The sequence below is a fragment of the Mercurialis annua genome, linkage group LG2 (assembly GCF_937616625.2).
Source record: "Mercurialis annua linkage group LG2, ddMerAnnu1.2, whole genome shotgun sequence".
Lineage (NCBI taxonomy): Eukaryota > Viridiplantae > Streptophyta > Magnoliopsida > Malpighiales > Euphorbiaceae > Mercurialis > Mercurialis annua.
In genome coordinates, this window is record NC_065571.1 from 7,363,188 (window position 1) to 7,379,165 (window position 15,978).

General features: G+C 36.5%; 3 protein-coding genes across 3 annotated transcripts; 2 read left to right on the forward strand and 1 right to left on the reverse strand.

Moving 5' to 3' along the window:
* Positions 1-583: 583 nt before the first annotated feature.
* Positions 584-3,013, reverse strand: LOC126667474 (nicotinamide/nicotinic acid mononucleotide adenylyltransferase). Its single transcript, XM_050360456.2, has 8 exons — positions 2,678-3,013; positions 2,475-2,560; positions 2,287-2,370; positions 2,041-2,122; positions 1,819-1,898; positions 1,453-1,554; positions 999-1,057; positions 584-906 (listed from the first exon to the last, which is right to left on the reverse strand). Exons 1-8 carry the CDS (start codon positions 2,817-2,819, stop codon positions 813-815), a joined length of 729 nt encoding a protein of 242 aa, XP_050216413.1. The 5' UTR covers positions 2,820-3,013; the 3' UTR covers positions 584-812.
* Positions 3,014-3,262: 249 nt separating this feature from the next.
* Positions 3,263-11,712, forward strand: LOC126667473 (uncharacterized). The gene is made up of 10 exons (XM_050360455.2): positions 3,263-3,564; positions 3,847-6,035; positions 6,138-6,254; positions 7,025-8,828; positions 8,976-9,292; positions 9,395-9,598; positions 10,052-10,212; positions 10,464-10,555; positions 10,633-10,756; positions 11,266-11,712. Exons 1-9 carry the CDS (start codon positions 3,402-3,404, stop codon positions 10,662-10,664), a joined length of 5,079 nt encoding a protein of 1,692 aa, XP_050216412.1. The 5' UTR covers positions 3,263-3,401; the 3' UTR covers positions 10,665-10,756; positions 11,266-11,712.
* A 916-nt stretch (positions 11,713-12,628) lies between these two features.
* LOC126666634 (probable L-type lectin-domain containing receptor kinase S.7) lies at positions 12,629-15,077 on the forward strand. Its single transcript, XM_050359464.2, has one exon. It carries the CDS (start codon positions 12,957-12,959, stop codon positions 14,934-14,936), a length of 1,980 nt encoding a protein of 659 aa, XP_050215421.1. The 5' UTR covers positions 12,629-12,956; the 3' UTR covers positions 14,937-15,077.
* Positions 15,078-15,978: the final 901 nt, after the last annotated feature.

Genomic DNA, 15,978 nt, shown 5'->3' on the forward strand with positions numbered 1-15,978 from the left:
ATATTAATTCATCATTCATAAAAATATGGATTGTAACCTTCCCATCTAGGTGGAATGTTTTTTTTTTTTTTGATAATTGGAAAGGGGGAGCGCCTATGAGAGGATTTGAACCCACGACCTTGGCAGTGCTTATACCATTTGAGCTACATCTCGTTGGTTAGGAGGTGGAATGTTAAATGGGGATTTTGGAGGATTTATGATTTTCACAATTTATAGATTTTTATGATGTTTTTTCTTATCAAACAATAAATTTCTTTGAAATTTATCGATCATGCACAATCAATGAATTTTGTTCTTAAAAAATCCATGAATCTAATTAAACAAACGATAATATAGTAGACATTTTAACTACGTACTTGAATTATAGAATTTAATATATATTTTTTATTGAAAATATAGTATTATATATTAATACTTCCATTCTTTTAGTTTCTTTAATCAAATTCTTAAAATAATTTATAGTAAATAAGTCAGACCAATCATTTTAGGTCTAATTTGTTAATCGGTTCAGCGCTGTACTGTACTAACTAAAGTTGGTTAAAAAAAATTGCTTAATATATTCAGCTCTTTGATATATAGTATATATAGCTATAATCAGTATAAGAATTCTTATTGCTTTGAGGTTACATCGTGCATGATGCACAACAACATCTAATCAGTGTCTTGCTAATTATTAGCATAAATTATTCAGACAATAAACAATAACAATTGATGTTTTTGATTCAAGCATGCTTTTCCTTATTACAGTTTTCATGGAAAAAACAATAAGTGGAACACATTATACTGATATGATCATTGATCATCATTTACCATCAGACTTTCAAGTACAATTTTTGTTCTCTGATGTAGTCAATCACCGCATCTACAGTCAAATATTTTACGGACAGCCCTCTGGAAATACATTCCCTGAGATCATAAAAGGTTCATCAATTTTGGTGGCTGTTAAATTACAATCCCTATATTATATATATACTTTGTCAGCGAATCAATTCTTTTACCTGATTCTTGTAGAACTGATCATGTTTGGTGCGTGTTCGTCCACAACTTTGATGTTACCCTGTAAGAACATTATATTGATGGAGCTCCAAGGTATGAGATTTACAAATAATTAATCCGCAACCATTTGCGAACCCTTAAGAATAGGATATGCTCTTAATTCTATCATTTTCAGCCACTAAAATTTCCGAAGTTTGGACTAATTTCAAGCCTCTAACAAACAGTGCTCAGAATTGGAAGACTCAGGTTCCTCTTCAAACATGACCTAAAAACTAACTAAATAGATATCTCTATAAGTTTATTATTAGTTCAGATATGAGTAAAAAGATTAATCTTCGTTTTGACTTTGTTTGCAAAAGGAAAATTTAAAATAAAAATATCAGGAACGAAGCAAGATAAATATTCCAAAAGAAAAAAACAATGATAGTATGTTCCACATCCAAAATGTGTACTCACACTGCATTCGTTTAAAATTTCATCACCGGATATGATTTTCTCGAGATCTTGCCCCTCTCTGCGGATGCAAACCACACCATAGTCTCTGCATATAGTCCTCACCTGTGAAGAGTTAAATCTGTAGTTAACGATGAATACAAATTCCAAACACAACAAATTTGCACCTTCATAGCAAATAACATGCTTTAATAGAAAAATGAAGCAAAATCGAGGCTTTTAGACTCTCATATTGAAAGACATCTCGTCTCTAGTACCATTAAGTGATGGCCATTGTGATCTCTAAAGATAAAAAAAAAAGTAATATCTGTCATATTAAAATGACAAAGAATTACCATGTCACACCATTTGTTTTAGCACAAATAGTACCTGCTCAGGAATCCAAACTCCTGGGGTGCTAAAGGATTGGAGTAAATCAGAACCACAAACGAGCATGACCTTAAGAGAGTCTACGAGGAGCAAGAAGAGGATCCATTGTTATTACAATTTAAGTCTCAAAAAAATCGATCTAACAGATCAATAGACTTTATAAAAACTTCAGATCAAGTAAATTTCTCAAGCAGTAATTTCATTTAAATAATTTGACCTTACCTCTTGATATATGTTTATCAATAAAAGAACTCTCGATTCTTTTCAAAATAGTCAAAGAACGCTGGTAAGCACTTTGATTTGCCTGTAAGAAAGATTAAAACAAGTCAAATCAATTTCAGGCGCATAAACATGTTAAGCTGAAGTCGATCATAGCAAATTAACAATATCGTCATGAATCTAAAGAATCAAATTAACAAATCAAGAAGCAATTTGCACATGAAAGCTTGGAAAACTAAAAACAAGTACCTCCCATGGATCAACCATTATGAAGTCGGAGCTTTCACATGCTAGATTACACATTCGCAAGCGATGTTCAGCAGATACGAGGCCCTAAAGTAACCAAGAAATCAAATCAATTTCACGCCCAATCAATTCATTTTATACTACATTATCAAGAACTATCAAATTGATAAAAGAGCTGTATTTATATATACCGGCTTCTTGTACGCATCGGTAACAGGCGACATATAAGCTGCAATCACACGATAGCCTTCTATACGCATTGCATCCCTTGCTAGCTCTGATAATCAAATTGGAGTCAACATAGCATGTATTATTAAGAAATAAAATAAAAATAAATACAACTTGAAACAGTAAATAAAAATGGATGAAACTGAAACAAAAAGAAGTTAATTACCAAACATGCGCAAGTGCATAAAAGTTGGAGGATTGAAACTTCCTGTAGCTACAAGAACAACATTTATCTTCTTCTTGTCATCTTCATCCATTGTATTATTGGATGGAAAAGATACTTTATCTGTGGGCAATTCAAATTCCATTGTATTAACAATGGAAACGAATTAACTTAATGAAAATTTTCAGAAACAGTTACTTCAAGCAAAGATGATGAAGAAAAATAAGGCAGGATGGTAATGATTGGCGATTTTAGCAAAGTAGGAGAAGAAGACTATAAACGACGCCGTTTCAGTTTGTGGTGGAAGCTGATAATGTTATTGATGTCTGACCCCTGGGTAGAAGAAGGATAAGATTGGAAATATATAAATAGCTAACATAAAATAAGCTACAAACGACGCCGTATCATATTGACGGCGGCAATCGGTATGAAGCCGCAACGACGCCGTTTTTTCCTGGTGAAATATGTTTGGGTGGATAAAGGATAAAATTGGAAATACGTAAATATTGGAAAATATAAGTTACAAACGACGGCGTATCACTTTAACGGCGTCAATCGGCTATGGAGTACGGGAAACGCCTTCCCAAATTTGAATTCTAATTAAGTCCCCGCTCACTTCATCTGTTCTATCTCTCTCTCTCTCTATTCTCAATTTCTCATGCATTCAACAAACTTACAATGGCGACGACGAGTTACTAAAAGACTGTGAACACCAAAGGCGACGAAAATGACGACGCTGGAGAAGCTGTTCGTGCAGATCTTGGAGAGTAATAAGAGAACAATCGAACAAGTTAAGAACCACACTCAGTTATTCGATCAACATCTCGCTTCTCTCTGTCTTCTTCAAGATCTAAATCCCCCTTCCTGGCTACTTCCTTCACATCCTAATCGTAAGTTTCTTAATCACTGACTCTATCGAATTTGGTGAATTCTGGCTTATAATTGTTAGGTTTAGTGTTCTATGTAGTTCCGATTTGATTTAGTATCTCTTAATTAAGAAATTATTAGGGTTTTACCTTTTGGATTATGCTGATTAAGTGTCTAAGTTTTATTTAGGTTTTTGTTTATTTGTGCTGCATTGTTAGTGTTCATTAGGAATGGTTATCTAGGGTTTATTTGAGAACTGTTGACATGAATCTATATGTTCATGTTAAGCTTCTGTATGTTTGCAGAGTTGAATAAAGAGGAGCTTATATCGGAACTTTTACTTCCGCGTCCACGGCCTGCAAACCCTTTCTCAAGTAGCTACCACTCCCAATGTCGAAACCACGTTGTTACTAATGATTCTACTAGGGAGTTTCCTACTGCTTCATGCACAGAAGTTGGTGCTTCGCATAATGGCACAAATCCAGGTGATAGGTTGTTTAGTTTGCCTACGTTACCTGATGATGATGATACTCGCTGTACAACTAATGGTGTTGCCGAATTGGATCCTAGTGTTACATCCCCTGTGGAATGTGCAGATGCAAGAATGATAGATAATACTTATGATGGAGTTTCCGCATTAGATTCTGGTCTTCCATCTCCTCCAGATTGTGGAGACGCAAGAAAGTTAGATAATACCTGCAATGGTGTTGCTGCATCGGATCCTACTGTTACATCTCCGCCAGATCGTGGAGATGCTAGGGTGTTTGATAGTAGTGCTGATCATAATCGATCATTGGTCAAGATTCAAAGATCAAAGTCCAGGCAAAGGGATTTGCAGCTTCGTAACAGTTCAAAAGTAAGAAAAACAAAGTTGTCTGATGAAGATAATGATGGCCATGGTCGTTATAATAATCAAAGAATAGGATCCGGGATAAATTCTTTACAGTATGATCATGTTGATGACTTGGTGCTGGATAAACCAGTTGATGTAGATAATGGAGGCTGTGCTGAAGAAGAGCATGCGAAAGTAGCTAAAGGTGGAGGCAAGGAGGATATTCATATTTTTCATGGTGAAGCATTGGGATCTGGAAATTCTACTCAACAAGCCAGCTCTATCAAGGTAGACTGCATTAAATATACAGAAGTGTTAATAGAACAGCCAAACAATTGCAATGAGATCCCAGAAATGGTTGATCATTCTGTTCCTGCTACTGAAAGTTTTAAGGCAGAAGAAGCAAATATGGCTGAGTGCAGGAACACTGAAACGAATGGCATTGTTTGCTCTGATAAAATTACAAGAGGTAGGAGTTCATCTCAACCTAGCACTTTGAAAAAGACTTTGGGAGCTGGCAACTCTTCTTGCATTGCTGAGAAACCTGAAAAGTCTCTTGACAAATTATCATCTAAGCAGCCTAGTTCACGTAGCGAGTTATTGAAATTAATGGATTCTCCTTCCGCTGTTTCTTATGAAAGACATAGATTTGAAGCAAAAACAAGCAATAAACATGTCAATGACAAGGGAAGTGACAGTTATGATGGAAGAATTACAAGATCCAAGAGTTCTAGCCAACAATCTAATTGCGTAAATAAACATTTAGATATTGATTGTTTTGTTCGTGATAGTACTGGGGTGAAAGATAATACGAGGGAGTGCCTGAATGATGGTGCAGCAAGTAATGCTTATTGTGATAGAATAAGAAGCTCTTCTTCAATTCAGAAACTTAATAATGTTAAAGAGTTCTCAGAAGTGGATAACTCTTCTGATATGATGAGGGATGATAATAATACAATTGTAGAGTCTCTCGGAAAATCTTCACAACCCCCTCAAGTGTCAAGTGTGGGTCACAAGTTTAATTTTCAGGCTCCATCAAGAACTCAACCAAATGTCCTCCCATGTACTGAAACCGTTACATGTGTCACTGATAAAGACTGTCATGGCCCAGCTCAGGTTCATTCTGTTACTTCTAAGTGTAACTCGGAGAATGCCAGATGTGGAATGCAAGTTTTAGATTTGAGGTCGCTTAGTGAATATGCTGAGCTTGTGAACCCGAAGCAGCTTAATTTTGATGATTTGGAGGACAACAGCTTGCTTAAAACTTGTGATCCTGCATCCGAGTATATACAAGAAGACATAGAGAAACGAGTTTCTCCCTTGCAATCTACAGATGTAATGAACAAACTGACATCTGTTGGTTACCAGGAAATGCATAACCTATCTACTGAAAAGCAACTCCTGGAGGAGCATGAACTTTCTAGAAAATCTTGCAAGGAATCATCGGAGTTTCCTATGATGAGTGATGCTGTTTTGGTGAAAGAAAGTACAATGTATTATATGCACCAGCAAACGGATCCATGCATTTATCAAAATCATGAAGCAGATTCAGGATCGTGGCCTCAGCATAAGAGAATAAAGATAGGGGGTCAACATACCAAGGCAGTTTCTTCTTTTCCAAACTTGAAAAGAAAGCCGTATCAGCCAACGGACACTTATGGTGTAAGTGTATATTTGAGCTCTCTAGAAGATGCAAATATTTGAATTTTGTAGGAGGCAATCTAAATTTACTATGAGAAACTGAATGCTTTTTTTGTAATTCAGAAGGGAAATTCAGCGCCATTAGATGTCAAGTGTCCAGTTGAAGACATGCATTGCAGTGTGGAGAACAAAAAAATTGAGGAATCTGAGGTTTCATTATCTAAGCTGCATGTTGATGAGGTAAATCTTTTCTAAGAGAAGATTCTGAAACTTGTCAGTTTATTCCTATCAGGTCAACATGTATGTACAATGTTATTGATGTCATAATCATATAATCATACATGTAAATACTACAGATTAATTAATACACATACAAATATAAACTAATACATATTAGTTTAATTATCATCATATCATTTATAATTTTAATCTAAATCTATATAAATCAAACCAAACCAAACCGATGGTAAATTTTGGTTAACCAAACCGAAAATTTATATAAATATTTGGTGTGACTTGGTTTTTGTTTTATCTTATAAAATATAGTATGATTTTAAATTTTTAGTAAACCAAATTAAACCAAACTGAACTAGTCTCACCCCTAAGCTGAAGCATCATGTGAAATGTAATGGCAGGCAGCTTATGTAATTGCCTCTAGACAATGAGAAGGATGGTATTTCCTTCAAGTTTCTGCTATGACTCATGAAAACTTTATTTATCTGCTCCTATAACCAATTCTGGCTGCAAGTGTAGATTTCAGCTGTATGTTTTAATTCACAGTTGCTAGCAACTCTTGAAATCATATGATATCTTGGTCAATCTCAGTGTTTGGAACAGAATAATATGATATCCTTTTGCAGAAATAAATTGTATACTGGTGTCATCTTTAACTTTGTTTACCTAAAATTACTAAATTCACGGGACTCCCTGCTGGTTTTTATGTTTGTCCGTCTTACTGAGGCTGTTTGGATGCTGATGTTAAATGCTATCTTATGGATATTGTTTGACAGGTGCAAATAAGCTTGGAAGGGATAAATAGAAGTGCTTGTAATCCTTCTCCTTTGATGCCTGAACAACAAGGAACATCTTCAATCTCAAATCTGAAAAGGCTAGCTGTTGGAGTTTCTCAAAGCTGTTTGTCGGAGAAGGGTGAAGTTACTGATTCTGTTAGCACTGTATTTGGTGAGATAGAGAAGGACTCTGCAGATGAGAACCGTGTTACTTGGGAGTACACTTCAGAAGAGAACCAAGTAACAGGGGAGTACACTGCAGAAGAGAACCAAGTAACAGGGGAGTACACTGCTGTAGAGAACCTAGTGACGAATGAGTGCACAGCAGAAAAGAACCGATACCGAGTTGCTGGAAAGTACACAGCAGCAGAGAACCAAATCGCCGGGGAAAACCCTGCAGAAGAGATTCTAGTTACAAAGGACTACACAGCAGAAAAGAAGGAAGACCGAGTTGCTGGGGAGTACACAGCAGCAGAGAACCGAGTTGCTGCGGAGACCACTGCAGAAGAGATTCTAGTTACAAAGGAGTGCACAGCAGAAAAGAATCAAAACCGAGTTGCTGGGGAGAATACTGCAGAAGAGATTCTAGTAACAGAGGAGTACAAAGCAGAAAAGAACCAAGTTGCTGAGGAGTACATTGCAGAAGAGAACCTAGTTTCAGGGGAGTGTAATGAAGAAGAGAACCGTGTTTTATCTCAACTTGAAGGTGAATTAGAATTTGATGATGCAGAAATTCTGAATTATACTGAACATGCCATGCAGGAAATTAAATATCATTTTGAAGGAAATGACAACTTGCCATATTCTTCATCTGGTTCTCCTATGTGCCAACCTGTGATTGGTAATGATCAAAATATGCCCGAGTTTGAGGGTTTTTTCATGGGAACAGATGAAGATCAGCCATGCACTTCTAAGGGAGTCAACTTTGACAATTGGGATCTGGAGAGCCTTTTCAAATCCACTTGCCTGCATACACCACTTTCTCATTTTTCAGCTACATACCGTTTGAATGAAGCTCTAATTTTAAATCAGTCTATTCCAAAAGGGCTCTTGGAGGAAATTGAAATGAGAAACACCCTTAATATGCATGGTGATGGGAGTGAGCAACTTGGCGGCAGCTACAGTTTCTTGGATGAGGAAATTGACACTGACCGTCATGCCATTTCTTTGCCACTTTCTAGCAACCAATCTGCATGCGATATTACAAAACCTTATATGTCTCCTGTTGCGAAGTTTTGGGATGGAATTCCTTTAAAATCTGGCAGTTCTGGTAAACGAGTGAGCTCAGTTTCAGAGCTTCCATGTATTAATGAAGAAAATGAGACTGCAGATGATGTTCCCGACATACTTCTGGAAGGCACTGGTGCAGAATTGGTGGTTGACTCAGTCAAAAGGGAGCCGCTTGCTGATATCTCAAAAAATTTGACTCATCTGTTGTCAGTTTATGAAACTGAGATGTGTGATGATAGAGGGAGTCTTGCTTCTATGAAAACACAGGTCAGCTTTAGTGGAACTTGTGACAGGGCCAAAACGAAGTTGGGAAACAAGAGTTGTAAGAAGAGAAGAATTACTAGAAAGGACAACGAGAACAATAAATTATCACTAGGAAGGGATGATATTAAAGGAGGCAAAGGATCACTTCAGAACACGTTTAGCAGGCCAAAGTTATCTGGAAAAGCTAGTTTCAGAAATGGACCGAGTGTGTCAGAGAAAGAGACCAGAGCTAACAATATTGTGTCAAATATCACTTCCTTTATCCCATTCGTGCAACAAAAACAAGCTGCTGCTGCTGCAGTCATTACTGGTAACTTCCCGGTCTTCTCCTCGGCTTTTCATGTTTCCCCTATAAATAGTTAATTGTTGCTAGTATAATTGTACCAGTACAAATGGTTTACGTGTTTTTCCTTGTCTTTATTGGTAATCATATTTAAACTATTTTTGCTTTCTTTAGGAAAGAGAGACATCAAAGTGAAGGCCTTGGAGGCTGCTGAGACTGCAAAGAGAAATGCAGAAAAGAAGGAGAATGAAAGAATGTTGAGGAAGGAAGCCATGAAAGCTGGGCGAGCAAAAGCAGAAGAAAATTTGAGGCAATTGGAGCTAGAGAAGAAAAAGAAAGAAGAAGAGAGAAAGAAAAAGGAGGCTGATATGGCAGCAAAGAAAAGACAGAGGGGAGAAGATGAAAAGGAGAGAAAAATAAAAAGAATGCGTGTTGAGGAAGCAAAGAGACTGCAGTTAGCACATGATAAAAAATCTCACGTTGAGAAAGAAGTAAAATTCCAAGCTCTACTATGATCTCATGCTCTTGCAGCAAAAGTTCTTTCAGGCTTTTCTGTTTTCAGAATATTCTAATAATGTGGATGTCCATTTTAGGATGAAAAGGCACACAAGAGGAAGGAATCAAAGGCCAGACTAGGAAAACTTGAGAAAATTCAAAGACCAAAGGAAGACAAAAATCTGCAGATGGTGCCTCAGACTGAACCTAAGACTTCCAAGGCGCCAATGACTGACATGATTAACACAAGTGTCATTCCTGAAGGCCATAAGGCTTTGAATGATTTTGGAGAGAACTTAAAGGTACATATGTATTAGAATGATTTTCATTAGAATGTTTAACATGTCCAGAACTCTTATAACTGTCCAAAATCACGTCAAAGTCACAAATAGTTACTACTTTCCTGTGCAAGTTGGGTGATAAAATTATTCAACTTCCTTTGTATTTTGAAAGGGAACTGGCTGGTTTTCTTTAGATAGTAAGTGATTTTCTACTCCATTATGTTTATGGTAGTTGTTGGAGAGATCAAGCCAAGTAGAGGTCTTAAGATGGTGTTTCTTCCAAACATCACAAGCTAAATGTGCTCATGGCATAAGGGGAGGAAAGAGTGGCAGTTTTAGAATTGCATTTGCACGGCCCTTTCAGCCATTGAAAAGAGAGCTCGTTTTTTTCTAATTAGTTGTGATTTTCTGAATATTCGTCTCTTTAAATATTGGAGTATATATATACTTATGAAGCTGCTCAATCTATTCCAGATTATGGAATCCATTCGCAAGACAAATGAGAGTACAAGCCCAATGTCCTGTATAACTCGAGAACAATCATATGAGATTTCTCCATATAAAGGTTCAGATGATGAAGATGAGTACGAAGAAGACGATATACGAAAAAATAAATTTATCCCTTCATGGGCAAGGTATGGGTGACTCAACATTTATTTAATTTACTGCAACATATTACTGTCTTTGCTCTAGTTATGTTTGGCGTAACAGACCTTACATGCATATGCTCTATACTAGCCACTTTCAATGTCTCTTCTTTAGCTCTCATGGCTCATATAGATCACTTCAATTTTGGAGAAATAATTTTAATTTGTTAACATCTTCTATTTTATTTTGAGACAAGAACGCCTTCCCAAATTTGTAATACATGTTTTTATTTTTACAGTAAACGTCGTGGGACTACGGTTGATTTATCCCAACAAAGAATTGATCCAAAATCAATTTTTCCACCTGAAAGCTTTGGTCGTTTAGCTGAAGGTAATCTTACTAGCTAATATGGGATAATGGCACTCTGTTATGCATCTCTGAACTGACATACATTTCTTGTTTTATAGTTCTCTTGCCAAGAAGGCTTCAGCGAAAATAGCCGGCAATGACAAAAAAGTTGGACAATGCTATATATTATACTGTCTTTGTTCTTCGGTCATTGCATCAAGAGCCTTTTGTTTAGGCCGAAAGGTTTGTTTGCCTCCTTTTTCTTCCTACTACCATTGTTCGTCTGTTTTAGCTTTAAAAAAATTCAATTTCCCGTCCTCTAGGAAATGGGTAATTTCTATTGACAGTCCCTCAATTTTTATCTTTTCTCTCCGTAGTCCTTAAATTTAATTTATTAATTATATTCTCCCTAAATTTTTATATAATATTTGTATTGTCTATGATGTCACTTCAAATATATTATTGTCAAAATTTAGTGATATAGCGGCCATCTAAATGCTATTTAAACTGAAATATTATGAATTGGGAGCAAATGTAGTGAGTCGGCATATACAATTGTTTCTAACTAGCCGCCACATCATTAAATTTTGACGAAAACAGAAGTGAAATAACGGAAACATAATTACAAAATAAAATTTATAAATTATCATGGGAGAGAAGAAAATTGAGGGCACTGTCAGTAAAAATTATTGTCAATAGCAGCAGTAGATTGTAATTATGATTGATTATGGTGGTATTGATTCATTTGACAGATTTTGAAAAAGCAACTGGGTTGGAATTTAGGAGCAGGTGATGTTCTTTTAACACATTCATAGTGGAAGATTGTAAATCTATAATAATGTACATATTATTATTAATCCTTAGTAACCTGAGATTAACAATCTCTGTAGCTAGTAGTTTATCATTGCCCTGGCCAGATGAGAAATCTAGAGGAAGAGACTTTGAGTAGATGGCGTGCACTTAACCATTGATCCTAACATCTTTTGACGGCTAAACAAGTCCCACTTAGCCAACTAGTTAGATTTTAGAATCGTCCAAGTATTTTTTGTGAGATAAAAAGTGTTTTGATTCTTCTTAACGGCTAGCTGACGTGTAGTAGTATCATTTTTCATTTGAATTAGAGAAGTTGGACCCTAGCTCACGTGGCCTTTTACTGTCACTTTTGAATATTTGATAATACTACAATTTCATATTTCTTTGTTTGTCTGTAACTCGTTCTCCAAAGCAAATCATCTCAAAGTCTGTACAATGCCTTTTTTTAAATCTATTAGTACCTTTTATCCAAAATATTCCACCGTCCATGATTAACAACTTTAGTTCAGAAAATGTAAATCATAAAGTTTTCGCTTATAGAATGCAGTGTCATTTTTTTGTGAGAAATGATGATTATATAAGTTCGACCACAAGAAGTGGAAGGTAAAAAGCAAAACCGTCTAGCTTTCGGTAAAAAAAAGATAAGTTTCTGAATATATCATTACTGCTATAAACAAATCTAATAGTGTCATTATTATCTATATCTTTTGTATTTATTAATGTTTAAATTAAGAGCTATAGAATTTTTGGAATCTTAGGTTAAAATATTGAGATGATTTTAGGGATTTTTAAGAGTTTCTAATTTAATACACTGTTTATTTTTTAAATATAGCAGTGTTTGATAGTTTGTGTTCAAAAATTTACATAATACGAATATTTCAATAGTATTTTCTTTTTATTAATCTTTTTATAAAATTAATATTCAACATTGAAATAAAGAATATACTAATGTTTTTTTTACCGGGAAATGCTATTTAACCCACTATTTTGTACCATCTTCATTGTCCCTCCTTACGTGTCAGCATTTAATTCGTCAAATCCACCTTCAAAAGTGTATATCTTAAATTCCAATTTTTAATTCATCCACTCTTTTAATGCCACATAAGGTGGGTTAAAAAAGATGGATTAAAAAAGAGGGTTATATAGCATTACTCTTTTTAAAACACACACTTTCACAGTTCTTTTCCACTAACTTTATTTGTTAAGCATTTGTGGATCAAGTATAAACGTGGCCTAAAGAGCAGCACACGATCAAAGGCGCCAAAAAGTCACGTGCTGGTCATACATAATTCAATAATTGGAAGAATCTTAAAACGGTCAGTTTTGAAAAGATTGCACTCTGAATAAAAGAGTGAGACCCACATCTGATCGCATTGTCAAACCAACTTAGCCCGGTCAAGCTCACTATCTCCAAAACGCTGTCGTTTTATACAGAGACCCCCCCATGATAACCGTTATATTCCACCATCTTCTTTCTTTTATTCAATCACCCCACGCGCCCATGTCTTCTAACCGTTTAAACTCCATTTTCCCACCAACTCATCTCATGATTTCACCTTCAAGAACTCTAATCTTCAGTCTTTATCATCATTAAACCCTCAAGAACTAAACCCATCTCTTATCAATAGCTATGCCATCATCAAGAAAGCTACTCATTTTCTTGATTTTCACCGTTCTTTTCGACCACCCTTTTCTTGCTTCATCCTTCAATGTCAATTTTGATTTCTCCTCGTTAACTCTCCGTAACCTCACTCTTCTCGGCGACTCCTATCTCCGAAACGGCGCCGTCGGCCTCACACGCGACGTCACCGTCCCTTCTTCAAGCTCCGGTACTCTAATCTACAACTACCCAATTCCTTTTCTTGACTCACAATCCAACACCACCGCTTCTTTTTCAACAAGATTTACTTTTTCCATCACTAATGTCAACCCGAGTTCCTTCGGGGACGGTTTAACCTTTTTTCTGTCTCAAGATAATCAAATTCTTGGTAGTCCCGGCGGGTTCTTGGGTCTTGTTAATTCTTCCCAGTTAACCAAGAATAAGTTTGTGGCTATTGAATTTGATACGAGGCTCGACGCTCATTTTGATGACCCCAATGAGAATCATGTTGGTTTAGATATTGACAGTCTTGACTCTATCAAGACTGCTGATTTGGTCTTGCAAGAAATAGATTTGAAGAGTGGGAATTCTATTACTGCTTGGGTTGATTACAAGAATGAGTTTAGGGTTTTGAAGGTTTATTTGAGTTATATTCCTTTGAAGCCGGATAAGCCTGTTTTGTCTGTTGCTGTTGATCTTTCTGGGTATTTTAAAGAGTTTATGTATGTGGGATTCTCTGGCTCTACTGAAGGAAGTACTGAGGTTCATTTGATTGAGAATTGGAGCTTTAGGACTTACGGGTTTCGTTCGTTTAGGCCGAAAAAGCCTCATAATGTGTCTGATAATTCGGTTTTTAGTACAACACCTTCTATTCCGATTGCGAGATCTGGAGATAAGCATAATAGAGAGCTTGGATTGGGGTTTGGAATTGCTGGTCCTGCTTTCTTTTGTGTGTTCTTGGTGGCTTTTGGGTATATTTCTATCAAGAAATGGCAGAAACTTAAGAAGGTCAAGAGTTTTAAAGCAGAATTAGTGACGGGGCCGAAGGAATACAATTATAAAGAGCTTAGTTCAGCTACAAAAGGGTTTCATTCGAGCAGAATTATTGGGAAAGGCTCATTTGGGAATGTGTATAAAGCTTTCTTTATTTCTAGTGGCAACATTGCTGCAGTGAAGCGATCCAAGCACTCCCATGAAGGTAAAGCCGATTTCCTTGCTGAATTGTCGATAATTGCGTGTTTAAGGCATAAGAATTTAGTTCAGTTGCAAGGTTGGTGTGTTGAGAAAGATGAGTTATTGCTTGTTTATGAGTTTATGCCAAATGGAAGCCTTGATAAGATGCTATACCAAGAATCCGAGCATGGCGTGTTGTTAACGTGGTCTCATCGAAAAAACATTGCTATCGGATTAGCTACTGCATTGACCTATTTGCATCATGAATGTGAGCAGCAGGTGATTCATAGAGATATAAAGACTAGTAATGTAATGCTGGATGCAAATTTTAATGCCAGGCTCGGTGATTTCGGTTTGGCAAGGTTGATGGATCACGATAAGAGTCCTGTTTCGACGCTTACAGCTGGAACAATGGGATACTTAGCTCCTGAGTATCTTCACTATGGGAAAGCAACAGAGAGAACTGATGTTTTTAGTTACGGTGTCGTGATGCTTGAGCTGGCTTGCGGCTTGAGGCCGATTGAGAGAGAACCCGAAAGCCAAAAGATGGTGAATCTTGTTGATTGGGTGTGGGGATTGTATGGTGAAGGAAAAATGATTGAAGCAGCTGATAAAAGATTGAATGGAGAATTTAAGGAGGAAGAAATGAGGAATCTGTTGCTTATAGGATTGAGCTGTGCAAATCCAGATAGCATGGAGAGGCCTACTATGAGAAGAGTTCTGCAAATTCTAAATGGTGAAGCTGAGCCTGTGGTTGTACCGAAGATGAAACCGACTCTCACATTCTCTTGTGGCTTGACGATGAGTCTCGACGACATTGTTTCTGATCTTGATTAGTACTTTTCAAGCTATGATTCTTTGATTCTTTCAAAATTGTATACACTGTAGGAGTTGATCAGCTTTAGTTCAATGCTGCTCTCTTGAACTATATTGTATTCTGCATATAGAATAAAGTTTCTTTAACACTTGTAATTTGCATTTTTCTGTAACAAAGAGTTTCTAATTGCTTCTTGTAATCTGCTAAATTAAACTTTAGAAATTTCAGAATTCTTATAATGACATGAAGATTAAGATTTGGATGGCTAATATTTACTCAAACTGCATGAGTTTTATTAGCATTTCATATTTTAGAAAGGACAGAGGCGCACACTACATAACAGAAACATGCATACAAACATGGTTTGTGTATTCGGTTTTGGCATTTGACAGCCTACTCCGCTGAAGTTTTTGTATCCATATTTATTTAAACTCTCCAAAAATCAAGATGCAATGGATGCTGCAACGACATAATTTCAGCAGGCTGTTTTGGCGTCGAATGCATCAGATAGGAGAACAACATCAGTTGGCTTCCTTGCTTCAGCAGCTCCTGTAGTTGGAATCTCTTCCAACTAATTCGGACAGCCTTGAATGAGGTCCCAGCTGCAGTTTACGGCAGCTTCTTTCAGGGCTTCTTGGTTTAGCTACTTGAGTTTTAGCCAGTCTCCTCCTCCTCTCCTGCTGCAATGTATTTGGAAAGAGGTATTGCCGCCATAGATTCAATTTTTTCTTTGGTTATCATTGTGGGATCGTATTTCCTCGAATGTCACTTTGATAAAGAGAGGTATGTTGGAAGAAAATCACTCTTCTTGCCTCCTATTTTTGAAGATGAATCGAGTATTCATATCGTGCTTCAATGTCATTTTGCTTGTTTTTTTTGATCGGCAATTTTATTTAAATGTAATGTCAGATGGGCAGCCCCGTTAACTCTGGATGATTTCTTCTTTCAATGGATATCATTATCGGATGGCAGATATCGTAGCCTATGAAAGCTCATTTGGTTTTTTGGCGTTTGTTGTCTTTGGAAAGCGAAAAACAAACAGATCTTTAAAGACGAAGCCAT